This window comes from Nyctibius grandis, chromosome 1 (genome assembly GCF_013368605.1).
Source record: "Nyctibius grandis isolate bNycGra1 chromosome 1, bNycGra1.pri, whole genome shotgun sequence".
Taxonomy (NCBI): Eukaryota; Metazoa; Chordata; class Aves; order Nyctibiiformes; family Nyctibiidae; genus Nyctibius; species Nyctibius grandis.
Window position 1 is genome coordinate 62639547 of NC_090658.1, and position 23289 is coordinate 62662835.

Consider the following 23289-nt stretch of genomic DNA (forward strand, 5'->3'; position numbering starts at 1 on the left):
GCATTTATTTTTAGCAGAAGCATGGAAATTGCCTACGGGATTGCCAATTCCTTCAGTCCTCCAGTACTTCAGCTCCAGAGCCTCCTGGCACTTAACCATCTTTCCTAAAAGATTCTGGCTTCACTGATCTATTCCCTTTACTTCAGAAGAGGAAAACTTAATATACTGATGCCACTCCCTACCTCAGCACTTTGGCTGCAAAACAGAAGTCATAAGTGAACAGTCACTGCTACTACTATGCTGCCTATTGCAGGACTCCCAACTAACCAAAATGATATTTAGTACCCATAACTGTGTGTGGGGATAACGGCAACAAAACAGAAGGCATAATGATAGATGAGATAGAAATGGTTACAGTTATCTTAACAATTATAGAGAAAAGTATTGATTATGAAGCACTGATAAAAATAATCTGTGAAACTACTTTGTTATTTGTTTTCTGAGAAACTCTTAGAGCACAAGTCGTGTATACTGTGTAATAACAGCCTATTCCATATTATGATGAAACCAATTTCCATAAACTTTTCAGAATGACTCATGCTATCTTCCCAAAGTAAATAAATACCTTTTAACTTGACAGCTGACGCAATATGAAGCTGAGTGCTTCCCTCCACTTTTGTCACACTCAGATCCCAGAAGGAAAACATTTTAATGGTGAAGAATAAAATTCTCGATTTGGGAAACAGTAGGCCTACACTCAAATAAATGGCAACACTGCCGTGCTCTGCTGGTGTCACCAGCTTTGCTACACCCAACCTTACATCTTTTATTGAATGCCATATAAAAGCAGATAGATTCTCGCAGAAGTAATCAATTACAAATTACATATCACCTACAGTAACCTGCACTGTTAGTATTACTGCTGTCAATATAAAAAAATGGACTGTGATGTAGGCAAACACAATGGGGATAAGTATTTATGCCTCTCTTCTCTTTGACTGAAATGGTGACAGCTGGAGCAAGCAGGAAAGCAGGGGAAGACTGGCATATATCCCATGTTGTCCTGGTCCGTTGAGCTAAGCTGGCTCAGAGAGAGGAGTTTACGAAGCCGCGTCCTCATCAGAGGCACAGGAGGCGGTGGGGTTGCCTGCGCTGCCATGGTGCGTACCACAAAGCCGGCTTTCTTCTCCGGCAGTGTGAGTCAGAGCTATTCCAGGACAGTGTGCCTACACACGGGTTCTGGTCTCACTGCTACGTGATGCGAGGAGCCTGAAGGAAGGATTAACAAACCATGCGAACCATACAGCACAGACTGTCTCATACCTGAAGATATGTGGCTGATAATTAGCAATGCATATTTCTCCTCTCATTTCAGTTGTACTAGACAGGCTGAACTGATACTGAATTATTGTGGCTGTCAAACTGTATAACAAATCACTATTAATTTCTTTTGTAGTTAATGTTGATTTAAGTATATAAAGAATAATTTTTAAAGCATCTAAGTACTCAGGGAATCTAAATTTCCACTAAAAGTCACTGGGAATTTCATTCCTAACTACCCTGGCATATTTTAAAAAGTTTTAAGATGTCAGGATTAAATTCTTTACCAACCTTGCTGTTATGTTGGCTTTGAAGATAAACAGCAATGGGTAGCATATACTCAAGACTGGCAGCACAGGTAGGCCCACATAGTCACCTGTAAACACTACTAACTTCTTCACATTAACTGGACAGACAAAAGAAGAGCTGACTATTGCATAAGTCACTCAGTGAAGATGTAACACAAACAGCAGACAAAATGTCGGAAAACACATAGAATGAGACAGAAAGAAATACAAAAGTAGAGGGAATTAAAAGCATTCCACAAAAGCTTTTGAGTTGTGAATAAACTTTTACTTGAGGTGATTTTGACTGTGATAACCATTAAAATGTTCAGAACAAAGAGCAAAAAATAGCACTGAGCATAATAGTTACATTCAAAGTAATGCCAACACGAAGAGGTTCCTTTCTCAGCAGAAGGTGATGTTATAAAAAACATATAAAATCTAAGACTTCAGGACACAAAACTAAAAATTGCAACTACTTTTTGGACTACTGAAAAAAAAGAGCATCCTACGCCTTCCTTTTAAGTTAATGGCCATTGTACCAGAACAGTGCTGCAAGCAGCATAGTCACTCACGCCTCTGTGCCTGTCCATGTGTCTCCGGGCCTTGCTCCTCCTTGCAGATCTGGTGTGGGAATACAAACAACTATGGCTTTTCAACAGAAAGCACTTATACTATGTGATGATTTGGTATGAAGACTATTCGTTATTAGACAATGTAGCAGAAAGGCAAAACAGAAAGGGCTGGAATCCCTCACATTTCAACAGCTGATCTTTGCTGAAATGAGTTTTCGGTTACGCTTGAACTACGTTTCAAAACAACAAAGAAAACCCCCATTCCCCGATACATTACTTTCCTAAAAATGGCATCTAACAATGTCAGGTCCGCCCTAAATCCAGCTAAAGTCAGTGGAAAGACAAAGGAAGTCGTTGGAAGCTGGATCAAGAGCAGGTAGCTTCAGCAGGAGACTAAGAAGGGATCATCCTTCAATCACTCGGGAGAAATTCACAAATTCCTCCATCTGTGATGAAGGCTTTCTTTACAGGTCACAGACATAAGATGCCAGCAGGGCACTGTGGAGAAACCTGTGGATTTCTGCTTGGGTCTTTGTTGGTCAGCTTTTCAAGCAGAAGTATTACACATAATGTACACACTATGTGGCATTTTGAAATGTTGCTCAGAACTGATCAAGGCTGTCCCTTACTGCCTTTGGTAACACTGAAGTTGAAGTCAGGGGGAGTAGAGGTGTTTCAGGTCCCAGTTGTTCCTAAAACCTCACCAGTAGAAACCAGGAAATTTTTTAAAAGAAGAATAGGCACCAGATGAGTTCATTTAAGAACAGCATTATTGTTTCATAATGAATAATTTGAAGTAATCTACAAAGAATGCAAAAGCCTAATACTTTACTTGGTAAAGATACTTAGGACTATAAAAGCAAAATTATGCTGCTCTGATGTTGCTAACTCCTGTCTAAAACTATTACACAATCTGATTAGCTTAAGTTTTATCCAAGTGCATTAAAGTTTCCATTAAGCAACACAGCACCCAAGAACACAGCATGCAGGAGCCTGAATCTGCCTCACTGACACTGGTGGCAAAACTCCTATGGACTTCAAAAAATCAGGGCTAGACATGGGCAGCTCTGATCTCCTGCTTTCCTCTCTATTTTCATTCCTAAGAGAAGGGATTTCTGTTTAAGTTTAGTGGCCTTTGCACAGATTGCTACCACTGTGGTTTTTAATTTGGATGAGTTGTTCAACAGCACTAACATTAATGTTGTTTCACATAGTAGAAGCAATTGAACACAGGCCAAAATTATGACAATCAGGTAGTGGAAGTTGAAGCAAGCATAATCTTATTTGTATATTAAGTGGAGAAAAGGTGACAAATTAATCGGGGCCTGAATTCTCAAAATAGCTTGAAAAAGAAAAGAAGAAAGGAGAAGCAGTGGAGCTGAACTGCTTATTAAAGACCAATTCCTCTACTGAGGCAGTCCTATATTAGTCTTCGGACAAGACCTAGGATCAGTAGGACCCTTTTGAGAAAAGCAGCAGCAGCAGCCACAGAAAGTTATGACAATGCTGCAGTGTCTTAAAAGGCAAAGAATAAATGAAAGAAAGAAACACATTTGTAATTTATCTACATAAGGAACACAAATCGGCTTCACTTTCAAAGGTTTGTGAAAAAACAATGGGGACAATGAAAAAGCTATGTCCGTAGCCCATTCTGAACTCCTGTCTACTTTATTTTGAACAGCTGCCTTCTCATTATGAGATGGAAACAGTAAGAACAGAGGGAAAAGTTAAACACAGACACAAAGTCTGTGATAAAATTCTGTCATCCAGAGATCTCACTGTATTAAAGGTGATGATAATAGTATGCGCTTTTGGACTTGGCACTCTGTCTCTCATCACCATGTACATAAACGCACAATAAGCACAGTGTACTTTAGATTTCTGCAGCTCATAGAACGCAGCAATGAAAGAATAACAATCCACTTCCATATTTTTGTTTTGTTTTGCTCTTCTCCAGAATGCAGTACAGTTTAAAATATTTATTTGGAAAACATCTATTTTTAACGCGCCAAAAAAAGCAAGCTTCCTACCTCCCACTTCCAGCTTCTATTTCTTCTGTGAATCCTTCTCTCTCTAATGATTATTCCTCTTTCACTTGCAAGAAGACAAGGTGGGGAGACTGATAACAGAATTTCCTTGATAAGGTAGCAGTGTGGTAAATAAGGGTGGAAGCAAAGCAAAATGCACAGGAAAGGTTGGGAAACGTTGTTTTCCTTTTGTTTTGTTGCTTGGGGTTTTTTTTTAAACTGTTATATGAAACACTACTCCAAAAGGTAAGGGAAAAATATGTGATCTGAATGATAAGAATATGAATGCATATAAAGAGAGGGAAAACTTCTCAAAGAGCAATTTAAAGAATTATGATATTGCCTTAGAAATAAGAAGGCTATGATCTTATGGAAAATTCAGAAAAGAGACATAAGGTTTAGTGAGCTAGAGTAAGACTAACACGTTCACTTCTGTAAAAGATAAAGTTAAGGCCATGATACTTGTCGGTTAGGTCTTAAATTTTAACTGTGGAGTGAAATTCTGTTCAGATGAACATGAAGGTAAATGGAACACGAACTACTTAAAAACTAAGGGAAATAGTGGAATGTCTAAAACTGCAAGAGAGCTATTCTTGACTATCCAAAATGGAGAAATAAGAAAATCTTTGGACAACTATTCACAGAAATAATTTATAGGAATACTTAATTAATAGAAACTGTATTAAATCACACTGTGAGCAAGTTGCAAGAACTCAGACATAACGTTCCAGTGGATCACCTGAGTAGTGAGAAATTAACATTACTTCCATCAGGGATTAAAAACTTCATCCTGTAACCTGCTAATTTTTTATACCCCAAAATTTTACTCTGGTGTCTCATGGGATTTCCTTGAAATCCTACCCAGGACAAATCCAAGCAAGTGGAAAACCTTACAAAGTATCTTGAAAGCAATGATCAGAAAGTAGTAGAAAAAAAGGAGTTTGCTTTCTGGATCTTCATAAATTCAACAGATTTCTTCCATGAAAAATCTAGAAACAGATGTGTGAACCTCAAAGAACTGGAAACCTGGTGACTAAACCCAGGAACACTGAAGACTACTGGGAAGCTGATCCTTCTTTTGTTTCAGAAGGGAAGCAATGTACAACGATAGACATATACTCAGAAGGCATAAAGCTGGGAGAACACCAACTTTTCCCAAATGTTTCTCCTGTAAGACGCATGAAAATATATGAAAGACATGAAAAATACATGAAAAAACAGCAAAAAATCCCGTGTATATATAGTTCTATATATGTATATGTGCATATATAATGTGTAAAAAGTGTAATTTTTGTTAGTCACGTATCATGTAGCTCAACTAAATTTTTCATTATCCCTGTGTTATCCCAACCAGGTTGCTAGGTTGGTCAGAATCTTGACTTCTCTTGTTTTTTTCTTTTCTAAGAAAACATGCACAGCATAACAATTCTGACTATTTGGAGAACAGTAATATTTTGAGTGACATGATTAGCATTTATACTAAATTATTCAGACTGATGAAAAAATGCCATTTGGCCTTGACACAAAGTGCACTAGAGCCCATGAGAAGACTAGTTTCTCATTAGACCAGGCCTCCCTTGAAAAACTTTATGACATATTATGAACATGTAATTCCATTGCCTCTGAAATTACATATAATGAGTAAAGTAAATAGGAATGGGGTTACTTCCCCATAACGGTGATACATTATTAGAAATAATTTAGTGCCATATTCACTGTATGTCAGAAAGGGAGGGAAGGGGAAAAGGAAAAGGAAAGAGAAAGGGAAAAGGAAAGGGAATTACTAGAATAATTTTTCCCTCTTCACCTCACTTTTTTTTTTATAGACCAGGAAGAATAAACAATATCCAGAGGACAGGATGGTGGGAAGGTGAGATGGGAAGCAATGAGGTGTGCAGCCTAGGGGAGAACAGCTGCTGACAAGCTGGGTTGCTAGTCTCGTAAAAGATGCAGGAATAAGGATGGAGAAAGCTTTACATTCCTCAGCAGTCCTGGATTGTTGGTAAGACCTCAGGCACGGTCTCCACTTAAAAGGCTTTGCTGGCATAACCATATCATTTAGAAGTGTGAAAACAAATCCCACCCACATCACTACACCCTACTGTAAATGTAGGCCAAGCAGCAAAATAGCCCATTCAGAGACCGAGTTTACACTATACCAGTTAAATGGTTTTGCCAATAAAAGCTGTCTTTCTGCTGTGGGTGTGTGGGAAGGAGATAGTACCTTTTATAAATCTTTTCACGTCTAGTTAAACTCTCTAGAAAACTGGAAGCATCAGTAACTACTTCCTGATGGTAAATTGGGAATACTGGCCTATCTCTGAAATTAAAAAGCTGTTATCATGGCAATTCTCAGGAGTCAGCAGTTAAAGTCCTTTCCTATGGGACTTTTGCCTACACTGCAAACAGATACGTCCCTAACCCATTTGTTCCCCCTTCCTCACAAGACTAATTATGTTTTGGTTTCCTCTCCTTAATTTGGTCCTAAGATTCACTCCCTCCCCATATATTGCTCAGAAATCAGCCTGCTGTTCTCAAAGAAATCCCCTGAGGCCCAATTTTCAGAGGGTGTGACCCATCTAACTTTCTTTGGCTGCCTTTGAGGCTGTCCCACCTCCAGGGCCTCTGAGCCCAGCAGAAGTCAGGAAATGAGAGCATATGGTAAATAGTTTAACTCACACTGGTTTGGCTTTCAATTCTAGCATGATCTTTCAGTGTTTTGCATCTAGTAAGATGTCTGTTAACTCAAAAGGCCCTGGTTCAAGAGAATAAATGCAGTGACAGTGGACAGATACCAGTGTATCTATTAGCAGTGTTCCTAAAGAAAGCTGTGTGCCATACCATGTATATATGATATGTCTATTCAGTTTTGTGACAGATGAAACCTGAGCTCGGAAAAAATTATCTGTTACGGTTTAAAGCTCAGTAGGTTTAAACCAAAACAAACATGATAACCGGTATTAGGTTTCTGAGCACATCCAGAGCACTCAGCTCTCCAGCAGTCATATATTTACAGACTAGGAACGTATGCCCAATAATAGACAAGGAAGCCTGTTGTAAAGTCACTTGTAATAGAAGCCGTAGTCTCTATCAAGAACATGTCTTTAAAGATGTCACCTTTTAATACTTCTTTTTTCTCTTACTCCCTCTTTTATGGAGCCAGGGTGGATGCTATAAAAGAAATAAACATTAATTAGGGTGGGCCAATTCTCAAAAGGAACGTAGCATAAACATTTCACCCTTCATTTACCTGATATTGACCCACATATACAGTGTAATTTCCAGTTCTGGAAGTACGGTTTAGCTGAAAAACAGGAAGACATTGATCACCTGAATGGTGAGATGTTAATGGGGCTCTTTGTTGCTTAAGACCGAGTTAAAATTTCACCCTTCTCCCCCTTGAGAAATCCCCTTCAGCTTTTCAAAGCAAAAACACTCCATTTCAGTGAGGTGATTGTTATATTAGATGTACAGATTAGGCAGTGACAGATGTGGGCTTTTTACTGACAGAAGGAAATCTCTATAAGGTCATGATGACAGTGAATAGGTGAGTGCACAGGATGCTAACTTTTCCTTTTCTCTCTCTCTTCCTCATCTTAAATTCTCAGAAACACTTCAATTAGAACATATTTACTGACAAAACTACAGGATCAAGTTTCACTTAAAAGTTTACAACCTTATGATGATCTTTTTTTTCAGACTATTTATTTGTACTATTTATTCTGAGTGGGCAATGGCTGCTCCGTTTTCGCCCTGGGAGACACTTTTGCATACTCAGCTAGGGCTGAGTGACACCTTTTTAGAGTCTTTGGCTCAGCACCTACGTGCTTTGCCTGGCTACTGCTGCTAAGAGAACAACCTTGCAGGTGTGGATGGCTGCATTTCTGGTTTGTAAATGACTACAGGTGGTTTCCTTAGCTTCTGAAAGCTGAAAGCCTCCAGGTTTATTAAAAGAGAAATAAAGAATAATTGCCATATATTTATGATATCATATTTTTTATTTTCATGTAAGAAGCTGGTATAAAGACTACTTACAGATTGTGTTAGTACAACTATGTGAATTGTCAAAAAGGACAAAGAATATCTGTATTCAGACAGGAGGATCTTTCAGAGGCAGGAGCTTCAAGAATCCTCCACCACAGAGGGCCCAGAAAGGAGTTTATGCCTGCTAAAATGCAGCTGAAAAACAGGGGCTGACCAGAAACCCCCACAACTGACCTATGGCAGATTCTCTTCTGAGCAGAGAATATTTAGGGTAAACTTGGAAAAGTGTACTGCCTCACACAAATGAACACTGCCTGGTTTTTTATTATTTGTATCACAATATAACTTCAAAACCATATTAGTATTTGGGGAGAAAAATTTTGTTCTGTATAGTGATGTTGGAACTTAGACATCTCTCTCTTCCAGTGGACAATTCTGATTTCTCCATACTTTCCAAAATCTCAAGTAGTATCTACATTTCTTAAGAAGCTGGCTAGTATAGTGGAGACATTTCCAAATTTTATTCACAGTGCCTAATAGCCCCAGCTAGACCTGAATTCATTACTGCACAAATCAATAAAAGAAAGATCTTCAGAGAACACGTATTAATTTAAGAATTTATTTGGTATTCTCTCTTTTTTTTCCTTTTCAGATTGATAACATCAGTAGGGTAGATTCATATATGTAACTACACAGGAAAGAAAATTTAACTTACCCATTCTGCAACCACATCACGTACGTTCGACACTGCGTTGGAGTTGGAACTAAAGACAGTTATAGATATCTGTAGAAATAGCCCACCTGTCCATTAAAAACAGCATTATAATTTTAAAAACTGAGCAAATTTACCTTTTTAATAATGAGACTTTAGTCTCGTGATGAATATAAAGATTGGGCTGAACCCCAGATACAAAGACACCTCAAGCTCTTGTTGGCATTATACACGTTTGGAGTGAACAAGCCCTGCAGGCTTGGGCCCATTATCACTAGTCCAGTCAAATGAGACAAGACTTCCCTCCCCCTCCATATTTTTAGAGACACTTGAAATGTGACATGAAAACTCACAAACAATGTACATATAAAATAGTATTTGCATATGCCTTTAATGTGGTGTGTAAAAGCAAGATCATGAAAGTGTCATGAATTTAAAAACTAATCATAATTACTGAAGTCCGTAACACAGATAAATTCTGCTCTCAGTCATATTGTTATAATTCAGAATTCAACCACTGCAGATTAGACTTAAAACTTTGTGAGAGCAGATAAGGCTCATCAATTGAAAGTAACAGACAACTGAGCACAGAATTAGGTGAGAGAAGAGATATCCAGCTCTTGTTTTCACAACACAGTTTTTGCTCTCAGGCCTGGCAATGGCCAGATAGTAGAAGAACATACATTAGCTTTACAAAACCGGCAGCTGAACAAACCATCTTTCAGTCACAAAATGTGTAACACTTGGCTCAGAGCAATTTTATATTCAGTAAAATTGTTTTGAAATGGCACTGGGTAAATACAAATTCTCTTTCAGCTCATGAGTTGGTAGACAGCGTTACAAGATTTCACATCTAATAAATAACATCAAATCATCTCATAGTTATGCTCTGTGTTAAAAGTCTATACTTCTCACGAATCAAATTTTTTTAATTAAGCTACTAAAAATTATGTACGCTCTAGTTAGATAAAATTTCCCAGTATGTGGGGGAGGTTTAAAAGAGCTTCTAGATCACTTCACTTGCATGTATTCGCACGTGTGGTGTTGCTTCGTTCAAGGCTGTTACCAAATGAAGTTGTGGGTCTTGATCACAGATACGTGTATTTATATAAATCTTATGTAAATCTTACGGAGACACTACATAGGACAGAACAGGACATCGCAACAATTATACAGGAATCCCTTTCTTGTCTCTTGATTGTAAAGGAACTACTCTATCTTTCTGAGTCTAAATAAAAGACCTTTTATTCTAGGTGGAGCAAATTTCATCATTTTACAACTTCACAGATAATAATTTTGCCAGACCTTGAAATGGAAGTATATGGAAAAAAATTTGAAGTCAGTATTTTCCAGTTTAATTGTGCATACTGGTTACTGGTCATTCATGAGCTGGCTTGAGTATTGCTTGCTCTTTTCATTATGGAATTGATCATATGATCACTGAGATTAGTAAGAAAATTCCTCTATGATAAAATACTAAAGAATAAATTTATTGCAGGAAGATGGTTTACCAGTTACCTTCTTTGGTAAGCTATGATTAAATATTAGATAGGAGTAGAATAAACTTGCTTGCTTTTTGATTTATTGTCTTTTTTTTCCTCCCTTAACTTAGCAGACACACAAATTTGGTGTACAGTTTAATCTGAAAATGTATTTCAGTTTGTTATTATTACTGTGATAGTTTCAAATAGAAAAAGAAAAAAATAAGTCTTTGGAAGTAGAAAATTGGACTTTGGGCAAGTTGAAAAACACTTGTAAGACTTGGATCTTATTTATACGTATATATCTCTGTATATACATATATTCAATTTTATATGTATAATGTACCTTTTATATGTGCTATACAGATACATACAGAAAGCATGCATTACATATATTCTTGCACATTCATATATAATCATATATATAATTAGAACCTTATTTATATAATTATGTATATGGACAAAATCACACTTAATATAGGAATATGCAAGTATTTTAAAATCAAACATAGTAACTACAAACTAGTCACAGCTTTAAGAGATCTCCACCAGATGGTGACCCAAAGCATGTTTTAAAGAGGTGAAAAAAGAACAAGAACAAAGAACTAATCTGCATTTTTAAACACTCTCAGGAGACTGCAGTGGCAGATAGTGAAAACTAAAAATTATTTGTCACCCTCCAATTAACAGTGGAAAACCCACCTCAAAATGCTGAATGAAAAAAAATATTTTTATAGGCAGAAAATTGATGAAATGTAGCCAAAGATAATTCGAAAAAAGAGGAAAAAAGAACCTGGAAAAAACAATTCTTCCCACACCTACCCACACAACTACAAAATTATAATGATCAATGAAATACTAGGATTGTTTGTTTTTTAATTATTAGGCAAATTATCCAAAAGTTTGATTTTGGAAAATCTTTGATTTTTGAAATGTTAAATCCTCAAAAATGTATGAATACTGTAAGGTGACAAAACATTCATACAATCTCAAACAATAAAATGGCATAAAAATGTATAAAATACATGGCAACACAATATATTATCCTCACAGGCTCATGAGAGCTGTCTTAGAGAAGTACACAAAAATTAGAAATCACACGTTAATGACATTACTATCCACTAGATATGTTACAAATTCCCTTCTACTGTAATTAAATTACTATTCCAAAATCTTTTCGTATACTAAATTGGATCTACGTCATAAAGGATGAAAGCCAGCTACTTCCTAGTTCAGCCTACCAACTGAACTATCTAATAGACAAGATTATATGTTTTTTTCTACATCTAACTTAACAGCTTGACATACTGGAGTTGACCTCAGGTCGACACAAGCAGCCCATCTCAGAGGGGGAGTAACATAAACATGATAAAACGACTGCGGGAGAGCTAGTAAGTTGATTCAGTTGTGGGTAAAGAGTGGTATTTTGGTTTGTCCCAGATGGTAAAGTTGGCCAAAGAATGAGCATGTGTCAAAACTGACTGGCTGGTGGTATGGTACGGAAGGAACTGGCATTTGGGGACTGCATGAAAGAATGATGGATTGCTGCTGCAGGTGTTGCCAGAGTGCCCTTCAAGATGATCTCTTTGTGCTGAGTAGTAACTCCACTGTCTGAAGATGGCAAGGTCTTGCATCATTCATTATTGCAGTTCTTGACTCCAAATAGAAGACAGACTTGCAAAACGTCCATAATCAGCATTTTCAAAATCCAACACATGAGTACTAACAATATTCAGAGAAGACATTCCTTCTTCTGTGCTTGCTAAAAGATCCATACACTTCCCTTCTGAATCCCATTCAGAAAGTCTTGATATGTGTGTTGATGTCCAGAACAGCAGAATTCGTTACGTATTCGTTATCACCACTGACTTCTTGTTCTACTGCCCATAGAGAGTATCTCAGACTGTCTCCTTGATTTTCAATGGAGTTTTGTCCTAAAACAGTTAGATGACTTCTCAGTGTTACTGTTGTTGGCAAGCTTAACTCTAGCTATATCCCATGGAGAGATCAGGCTTGGAGAAATTGTATCAAGATGGTTCTGAAAACTTTGTAGGAGTGGAGGTGGTGGAGTGGCTGTTAGGAGGTACACTGACTCTGAATTTTGAGTCTGAATGAAGAAAGGGTGCCTTAATTCAAAGGCAATGTCATTGGTAGGAAGTCAGAACTCATTGAACTGACGTTTTTTAAAAAAACACCTGCATCTATTTGAAACTTTACTTCTTGCTTATTGATAGTATTTGTTACAGCATCATTGCTGAAGAGACTTTGAGACTGCAGCGATCCATGTGTTCTTGTAATGTTTACCAAACTCTTAACAGGTGTATTGATCAAGAAAGCAGCTTGGCTATCCCTTGAATATGAAGGCTGGGTTCCTAAATGCGTTGGAAGGATAGAAACAAGCTGCTGCCTATTGTTCAGGAAGGTCATGTTGGTTTGACCACTTACTATGTCAGGTCCAATTTGCACGCGCAAACTATCAAGTACTATTATTTTTTCTGTGGAGTTTTCAAGTACCTTATCAAAGGGACTTACCCATACCCATACAGAGGGTTGATTCAAAGATGCTTCCAGGGAAGGGAAGGAAAATCAAAATAAAATTCACTGTTGGAAGACACGGTTAGGTTTGCAAAGTTCATTGTTGACTGCGACTGTGATATTGTCCTGCCACTAATTTCTGAAACCCTCTTTGAAAGGCCTGGAATAAATGAACCAAAGATCTGTGCTTCCAAAGCTGATGCATGACTAGAGAAGTTAATTTCTTCAGCCTGTGACCTAATGATCTAATGGCAGATGTTTGTTCAGGGATACTGTCAGACTTAGCAAGTGAACTAATGGATGGCAATCTCTCTGTTGGGGAAGAAAGCAGTTTATTAAACGAGAGCCACCAATTTTCTGATGGCTCCCCAGAAAACACTTGAGATACTTCTTTCAAATGATAAGAAAGAGTCCAGAAACTTGCTGTTAAAGAAGGTGAAATATCTCTATATTTTGTTGGAAAATCCGAGTAACCTGAGTCTCAGGAGCTGCCAACTCTATTCATATTCTCTGGCTCTAATATGGAAAAAGCTGACTCTTCATTTTCATTACTATCATGAAATGCATCTAAACTGTTCTCCAGTACTCCATTTCTGAGGGTCTCACTTGGTTTTTGAAAATATACTGAATGTTTTAAATAATGAGACCAGTAATTGTGATTAGATATAAATATGCTGCCACTTTCCAAATATATGTCAGTCAACGATTGTTGATAAACAGGCAGGGTCGTTACAACATGCTGAAATGCTGAGCTTGTCCAGTCTGTTCCTACCAGAAGTGCTGAAAATGTTAGCAGTTCTCTACTGTGTCCTAGGATTGAATTTGTCTGTTGGATGTCAGGCATAAATTTTGTGTATGTTTTTTCATGTTTTGAAAAAAAGTTGTTTGGTTTGCATGTGGAGTCTCCACAGAAGTTAAATTTGTAATGCCTTCTGAGTGATGTTCCTTAATGTGCATAGATTTTCTAAACTGAAATTCACTGTTTGCTGCTAACATAGAAAAAGTTTTCCTATCAGCATTGCCTTCTGTCATTTCCAGGTAAAAATTTTCAGGTGCGAAGTCTAGCAAATCTAGCCTACTTTTTTTGAATGAGGATTTCTCCTCTGTAGGTGATATAGATAAGCTAGAAAGAGAATGATGTCTGTCTTTTTGAATGTCAGAGGTGATATGTTGATGAAATAAAGTCTCACTCCACCAACTCACAGGCTCCAAGGCATCACTTATGTGCATGAAACTGGTTGTGCCGCTGTTGGAGGACGAAATCCACAGAGTTTCTTTTTTGTGTTCGTAAGCAGTGCTGCTGCTGCTAACAGGAGAGCGGAACACTGACTCAGAGTCAGAATGATCCAGCCCATCTGCCAAAGTCCGTGCTAGATCTGCATTAGGACTTCTGCTTTGAAGAAGAGGAACTGCTGCATTCACAGAAGGCTCTGTAACAGCATCTGCTGCACCAGGAGTGCCATGAAATGAACTTCTAGAATAATTCAAAATATTTTCATTTGGTAACTGATTCATCACAGTATTATCTAGGTTGATTTCTTCTGTAAAAGCAGCCAAGGTATCGTTACTGGTCTCCTCAGAACCAGCTGATGTGGACGTAGTTGGAAGAAATAAGCTGTACATGTTTTTTCTCTCTGGGTTCTCATATGCTGAGTTTTTACTGAAACGGAGAGGCCTTTGTTTCACTGGCCAAATAATTGGGGTTGAGATAATTCCTATGTTTTTCACCCTTCTATCTTAGAACTCCTGCTGCCTCTGTGGTTGCGAATGGGAGGATTCAGGTGAATTTCTCTTCATTCTGAAGATAACCGGAGCAGGAAGTCGGAATTCCTGCAGGTCTGTGTGTAGTAAGCCACATAGTTAATGGATTAAAGAAAATATATGCACTTAACTGTGTGTTCTTGGCTGTCTGCTCTTGGGTCTAAAAATCAATTTATCAAGAGTGGAAAATGATGCCAGTTAGCTGAGTGAAAGTTTAATTTGCTTCTACTGTAAAAGAATTTGGCTTATTTTTCTTAGTCTTTCTACTTTCTCTTGGGGGTTTCAAAGCCAAAGACAGGATTTAATTGTCCAGTTTTTATCTTACTTACATTATAAGGCGATTCAGTTCCTTGTGCAGTACAAAAATCAGAGTAACTGCTCATGTCAACATAGAGTGAGTGGCTCCACACAAAAAAAAAGCACAATTGAAAAGAAATTTTCTATATTTTCTCTTACTTCTGCAGCTTAGTAAATCCAAACAGGCTGAATTCAGATAAATTCCTTCATATTGTCTACTGTACTGCCTGATTGTCAATGTACAAGAAATCTGCCAGGAGAAAAAATACTCCAAGAATTTAAAATCCTACAGTAAGAACTGATGCATTTGGAAAATAAAAAAAAAAACAACAAAAAACACAACACAAAAAATCCCCCAGATTCTAACTTATTTCTGTAGAGTACACTGAAAAAATAAATCTTTAACAAAAATATCTTTGAACCTCAGATGAAAATTGAAGAAATATATCTCTGGGCTGTTAATAATGTTTACAACTAGTTTTAACAACTATCTTTAGCAAACTAGCTTTTTAGCAGCACCTCACAAAATGATGCTCAATCTCTAGGAGACAGTGATATCATAGAATTTGAGAAAACCTCAAAAGAAATCCCTGTTTTTTTCCTGTGCTAATAATAGGCTCATTTACTACCTTATTTTTTCCCTTAATCTTTCTAAATGAAAAGTAAACGATATCTGATACTGTCAACATTTTCCCTAGTAAAGTCTGATCCAGCTCTTCTTGAAGTCAGTGGAAAGATTCCTGTTGACTCAGTGGAAGTGGCTTTGCTCCATAGGAACAATTCCACTTGGCTCCTGCGCCTGACTAGTGAGGAACGGACAATCCCAGCATACTACCACCCTGGCTGCACAAGCGGGAGCTACACAGTGCCTCATAATCTGCAACCTTAAAACATTTCAGTAGCATGGTTCTTTTCAGACCCTTATTATAAATCCCTCTCCCTTCCCTTCATTCTTGCACAGGGTAAATACAACAGGTGACACAAAGCGAGTCCCTTTTGCACAAGAGCCAAGTAAACATGATACGAATAAACATCGAGTTTGGTTCTGTTCTCATTTGCACCATTCTTACACGGACCAGTGAAGTTACTCCTGATTTATTTCAGTGTAAATGAGATCAGAACTGAGACATGAGCCTTGACATTATGCTAGTATGAAAAACACACCTTAAAATACAATAAATTTGCTCTAGAAACAGTGCAAGGAAAAATGTAACACAGGATTTCTTACCATTGTTTGGCTTATCGTTTCTATTAGTATCGGGCATGTTAGTGGTGACAGTGGGTGGTGTAGGAGTAGTAGCATTTACAGTAGCTGGTAATAAAGATGAGAAAGAGGTGAACTTGAATGAAACGTGAATGTTAATGAGGTAAGACAAAATGGGAACAATGCACGACAATGTAAAATGAAACCATCTACACACAATGTCATAAATGTTAAATAAACACATCATTTTTTCTGCACAAGGTGATGAATGGGTATGAACTGAGGTCCCAATCCTGCACTCTTCACTTTCACTGACTTCAGTGGGAGTTTTGCTAGTGTAAAGGGTTGCAAGATCAGTCCTATACTGTTTTCATAAACTCAAAATCCTCTTATGAGAGCTTCAGATCCAAACAGCTGTGCAAAGACCAGAAAATAGATCTTTAAAGTTCTAAGATGCATGCACTTAGAATATTGCTTGTGAAAAGAATAATTGTCCCTACTCAGGGACTGAAGATGATGAACAAATGTGAAACTAAAATGCCCATGTAAGGATTCAATTAACTCCACTGAACTCCATACAATGAAGAGAACTGAAATCAGACTTGGAATAATTGGAGTGGAATATATATTTTGAAAGCTTCATGTAGTATCTTATCTGTACTGTTCCCACTGACACTAACAGGAGTCATCCCACACAAACTCTGGCAAATGTTTCCCAGCTGGAACGCTTTTCAAATTCAGAGTGAGGAGCCAAAACTGCACACTTCCCCCACAGCAGACTGGGAGGGTATATATGCTAGAGAAATTCAAAGATCATGCTATTAAATTTTCAAAGAATAGTTTGGAAAATAATTTAATTTTATCTCTAACTCCCAGGGAATGCAAATCCACTCACTGACAGATTTTTTTTTCCTGAAAACTCTTTTTAAAATGTGAAGGTTGGTGCAGTATAATCTCACAGCATTACATATCGTTTGCAGATTTTGACCAAGAACCAACCTGGAAAGGTTAAGCAATTGTATTTTAGTCAAGAAATTACACTTTTGTTTTTTTGTGAGGTTGTTTTAGCTAACATTTTGAGTCTGAAAGTCATAAACTCAGGTCTCAGCTCAGGGAGCAGGTTCTTGTTCAGGATTCGGTGAAACGAGAAACTTAGGGAATGAGAAGGAAGAGTTGGAGACTGCATCAAACAGGTTCTAACTGGGAAAGTGAACATATAATGTGACACCCTATAATACAAAAAAGCTCTTCTTCCGTGTAACTTCAGGGCTATACTGTCTGAGAGACAAGTTTTAAGGCTTCCTACTGATTGCATCTTCCAGCCAATGCTGTTAAAGGAGGTATCTTCCAATGAATGAAAATATTTGCTAAGCATAATGGAGAAAATGGCTCTTTCAGCAGACTGTAGCTGACATAATCTGGCATCCACAAACTTTGTTACTGGTGCTATTGCACAACACACAACAAACAAACAAACAAATAATCCAAAAACTGGCCTCTCAGTTTAAAATAGACAGAAATATTATTATGGCAATAATGACGATGATGAGGAACAGGGTAAATCTGATCTGCCAGTTCCAAAGTGTCAAACACAGAACACCAGTGACACTTTACCAAACGCTTTTTAGAGTAGGAAAGAATATTACCTTCGTGAAAGTACTCATAGTGTTTATTGAGGATGTGATGGTCTAAGAAGTTAAAAGAGGCAAGTTTGAAAGGTAGCATCTTTTATTAGAGGCAATATCTTCTACCAGACAAGTTAATAAAGCTGGAAAAAAAGGATGAGGCTTTTAGAAATGCAGGCTTGTTTCACTGAAAGTGTGTCCATTTCTGCGGCCATTTTAGCTGACCTAATGAAAGATATTCTCTTTCCTTTCACACAATGCCATTGTGATAGGGGGAAAACTCTCAGAGTTCTACCAAAAGAATACAGAAAGATCTTTATATGGTGGCTGTATTACCCATTATGTATAAAAAGACTAATAATGAATAATTGTTGCTGTCACATTTACCTAAGGTATTCATGTAGTAGTATTTAGATCATATTGTGCTTTGTAAATACAATGTTTGAAAATTACTGTTTGAAATCTGATTACGGATGTAACTGGCATTTCACTTTCCCTGTGGAGACCAGTACAATACGCTCCAAGACCCTGAACCAAATTTACCTTAGGAAAATCTGGAAGAAGTACACTGAAGGCTGACATACATCTCTTACTGGCTTCCCAAACAGAGTGCATTTTCCTTTTTATTTTTAAGGTAAATCTGATTTACTTGTAAATGTCAGTTTTGAAAGAGGTCTGAGACTTCCTCCTCCCCTTTTGTATTTTATTCTCTCCTGTCTCCATCCTCCACCATTCAGCCTGAAAAGGGTTACAGAGCTAGACTTTTTTTTGGTGCAGCTGCTGCTATGATTAAAGTTTAACATAGGATGCCACCTCTTTAGCAGGTCTGTGTTCATATTGTGGAAATGGGCTGATGTTGTTCATGTCAAGCATTTTTATAGAACTTCAGCATCTAAACAGAGTGGAAGGAATTAACTGTCCTTGCATGTCTGATGATTCACATGGCACGAAAATCTTTAGGGTTCACCTATTCCTTGCATTCAACTGAGCTGATCTTTCAAGAGATCTTATGAATTCTTATATGTGATGATTTTTACAGTATTAAACTATCACTAAGTGCTGTAACAAGTGTTTCATTAACTAATAGCTGCTGGAATTTGCAGTTTGATGTTAATTTTTTCCCTGCTAATCTCAAAGTATCTAGCCTCAAAATCACTTATTGGAAAAAATGAATAATAGTCAGTGCCTTTATTTACATCTGTTCATTTTTTGTTTACAGATATACCCACTTCTTATCTTGGTTAATATTTTACTGTCAAAATGTGCAGGAGGAAAAGAGGTGGAGAATGAAATGAAAGCAGTCGATTAATTCAGTTTTGATATAATGGAGACTATTTGGAAAATGTATTATCAAGGGAGTGATCACATTTTTTCCACTTATTGTACGTACAGGACACCCACACACTTGAAGAGACTAAGGAATTCTTTTCCTTGCTATTTTTTATTACAGTTCACCCTTTTAGAAACAATAATAAAAAAGAAATGGAATTAAATAATCAAGGACAATAAAGATCTAACAAAGATGAAACTGTGAAAATGACCTGGGCTTCTTACCTTGGCAGAGGCTTCCCAGGTTTGCACAACTGGTTGGTTCAATTGTAGAAGAGGGAATTAAGTATGAGCCTTTAGAAAAAGGAAGTAAAATAATTAGAAAAGTTTGGCTACTAAGCGTAAAACTACCATGTCTCAAATACGTTATTTCTCGCAGTGACACACTTCCTAGTTTCTCTCAGTGGCAAAACTGATATTGCCATTTGCCTATAAGACTTACGTGTTTTCATTTTCTGTTGTGGCTGATGGATCCATGAAAACCCCACTGACTTGCAAGTTACAGTCACTTATTCCACCTCCCCTGGTTTTCTTAGCTTTTGCTAAATAACATCACATTAAACAAATGCAGCTTGCATGTACTCTGAGAAACGGCTGTAAGCAGAGGGGCCAGTATGGCCATAGGACTTATGCAGTCTTCATGAGTAATAACGCATGCCTTGGGGAAGCAACCACGCTCCGCTGCTGTAGCACAGGTTACTCACCACACACTTCTGAGTAATCTGCCTCTGACAGACACCAACCAGATAAAAGGTGCTTAAACTTGTTCCTCTGCCCAGGGTGTGGGCGTGATTAATATTCTGGTATGCATGATTTATAAGCAGATAATGTTATAAGTCTGTATATCTACTGAATTATTCATAACAACATGCACACACTTTGATGATCTGGAGACAAAACCAGGGCATATAAGAATGGCTACAGAAAAAGAACTGGTGAAACTACACTAATTACACTTTGTGTACCCCAGCAGTTCAGCTGCACACACAGCTGCTTTTGCACATTGTGTTGAAAATAATGGGGCCACAGAGCATGGCATAATCTGAACCCACTGGGAGTGGTGCCCTTTTGGCTTTTGCTTTACCACTTCAGAATTATACTGACTCAATGAGGTTCTCTCATGAAACATTGTATCCTTCCATAAAATTAAAGGGCCACCACCCATCAGCTCATAAAGATAGCTAGGAAAATATTTCCTGTGGTGCAAGAACAGCTGAAGCATGGGGCCTAGACACAGAAATCATGTCACGCCACAGATACCATTACATGTATTGCCAAAAAAAATAGGGCAGAATTTAAAACGTGATCCTCAACAAATATTAAAGCTCAGCATTTTATTTTTTTTTTAAATGGACTAAGAGATACAAGCAAATTCTCTTCCTTGGTACGCTTCCTATGAACTGCAAGGAGGATGTTCTAAGTGAATGTACTACCTCCTGTGTGAGATTTTTTTTTTCCCCAAAAATATATTTGCTAATATTAAATAGCCAATATCAAAATCTGCTGAAAGTTATCTCCTCTTGGTTCTGTATCATGGAAAGATCACCTGAAAGTTGGCTTGGAAAATCTGTGGACCTTCATATTTTCTTCAGTGAATATTTAAAAAAATATCGTGATTTCATTTGGTGAAACTAAAAAAAATCCAATCCAACTTTACAAAACACTTAAGTCAGAAGACTGTATACTTTAAAGGGGAATATTTTCAGTGAATATATTCAATAGGCTTTTTAAAGTTTTAATTGGGTTGAATTCTGGCCAGACTAGACTTTCCCTCAGTGTCTAATAAAGAAAATATAATGATTTGGATGCAAACAGGTACTTGGCATAAGCTACTTTATGAAGCCAAGTGGCATGGTCAGTAATGTGAACAGCAGATATGGACCTGTATTACTCACACTTTGTGTGATATATCTCACTCACTTCAAATGTCTAAAACTCAGACATCCGTATCTGCTCATCGCACTAGACTTTCTTTATAATCAGTGGAGAGGAACAGGCACTCCTACAGCAAAAAAATTTCTGACTTCACTGAGACACCTTCTCCAGTATGAGATGCACTGACCTTTGGAACAGTCTTTTTCATTCCAGTAGTCATAAACAGCACTGAGGGCAATTAGCTCAGCCTGAAACATCATTCAGCTGCCTAAGGTAGACAGATCCCACCCTGAGTTAAATCTGACAGCGAAATTCCTCTGGCCTTTGGGAATGTAGGACTCATACAAAGTGTACATGAAGCAAATGCAACTGCAGGCACGGACAGACGTGTGGCCACATTACCCTGAAACTGAGCAGATCATATCCTGCTATAGGTGTAGCCAGTGCAGGCACCGAAATCGGTACCAGAAGCTGATTAAATGCTCCTCAGTTTGCCTGCACTGAGCTCTGAACTGGTGTTGTTACACCACTATCGTTACCTAGGCTACTTGTTTTAAAATTAGTCCAGATACCCAGGCTGTGTATTTAAATGCAAGATCTGCGAAGGTACGGCAGTAAAAACAGAATTCCGTCAAGTCTTCCAGAAACACCCCACCACGACTGCACAGCTGTGAAAACATTAGTCTAAGGAATAAACCAGGAGAAGGTAAAACTATGAAAAGATTATCTGGAACAATTTGCCACTGTTTTTATGCTCCGTAAATCTACTTATAAAATCTTTGTCTGAAAAACCATGAAAATAATACCCCTTGAAAAATGTAAGCACTGTTCAGGCACATATATGTTGAGATCACACTGCTAAATGCTTGGTTTGTTTTTTTCTAAGTTACATGCTGCTTCCTGTGGAAGTATTATTGGAGCTGCGTGAAAACTTCTTTTCTGCATAAATCCTTCCATTGCTGCTAAAAGAAGCCTAATCAGAGCCATCTCCCCCTGTCAGTGGTTTATACATGGTTGATAGCCTGACTCATCAACTCTCCTGTTGAAGTCTGGTTTTACAATGAAGGCTTTTATTCAAGAAGATGAAGGGAGGAAAATTCTAACAATTCCATCTCTGGGATTAGTAACCATTTTTGAAATGCACTGCACTCAGTATTTTCTTTTAGGAAATACTCTGGTTCAGGAAAGTCTGTACCATAGAGGTGATTTAACATCTTTGGCAGAAAAAGATTGACTAGTGAGTTAGTTTTCTCATAGGCTTAGTTAGAGGAAATAATGCTTATATATAGATACATTTGAAGTGGCTTGTATAGACACCTGGGCCTAACATACAAACGCTAATATATGTTTTCTAAAACAATTTTCTGCTGTAAGGAAACCATTGAACAATGACATCCCAAGTAATAAAGCTGTGGCATGAAAACAAGTGTATTGTTTTTATGACCACAGCTGTGATATTACATTTGTGTCACAGGACTGTACAGTCTTTAACAGAAAGAAGGACAAGACCTGTACTCCAGTCAAAATTAAATGAGACACAACATTTACAGAGGTCTCGGTAGGTTGTTTAGTAAAAGCATTGTGGTAGTCTTCACGGTGTAACAGTGTAAGATGAGTAAGACTTTCTGGTAAGTTATTTTCTATCATCAGATCAGTTTGTACCGATGGAAAAGCAACAACTTTTTATCCAGAATGCCTTCATCAGTCATGGTCAATGTTTAGATCAGCTTTTTCTTTGTTCTGGTAGAGGGGTGAAGGCACCTAGTTGCTAATGTTTTTATAGAGGTGTTGTTTAAATTTTTTTAGCAAAGGCATACTGAGAGCTGTCCCAGTGAGTCTAGCTGTGAATGAGTACCTCACATTTTGGTTTGAGTAAACTAAAGCAAGATAGATGTTTTTTTAAAGCCACCTTAATTCCTCATGAACTATTAGATACAGAAACTAGAACACCTTAATGATGCCAGCTTGTTTTAAGATAAGGGATTGCCAGAGCGCTGATAGATGCTCTGTCAGGAGACGCTTATATTGACACTATTTAAATTATGTTTAAAATAATAAGTAGTAAGGCATCAGAGGAACAAGAAGGCAAAATTGGAGAGGACAACATTAGATAAGAAGAGACACCATGTGGTTCAGAAAGAACCAATATTTGTAACTGTTTGACTTTTTTGGATTTTTTTAACAAATGTGTATTTGCTACAATAGGAGGGCTCAAACTCTGTGGACATGGAGTTTGATAGCAGTTAGTTTTCACAAGCATCATATGTGTTTGTATAGGCTACTGCTGGCCATGATTCACATTTTCCCCTATGCATTTTATAATTACCCAAATATCTCTGA

At 37.6% G+C, this 23289-nt stretch overlaps 1 protein-coding gene across 1 annotated transcript in view; it reads right to left on the bottom strand.

Annotated features, from left to right (window-relative positions):
* Positions 1-23289, bottom strand: part of ADGRG6 (adhesion G protein-coupled receptor G6) — a 115705-nt gene that overhangs the window by 37022 nt on the left and 55394 nt on the right. Inside the window, 5 exon segments of the mRNA XM_068404566.1 lie at positions 7264-7317; positions 7386-7450; positions 8846-8931; positions 16145-16228; positions 19300-19368. Of these exon segments, the coding sequence (XP_068260667.1) occupies positions 7264-7317; positions 7386-7450; positions 8846-8931; positions 16145-16228; positions 19300-19368 (358 nt within the window).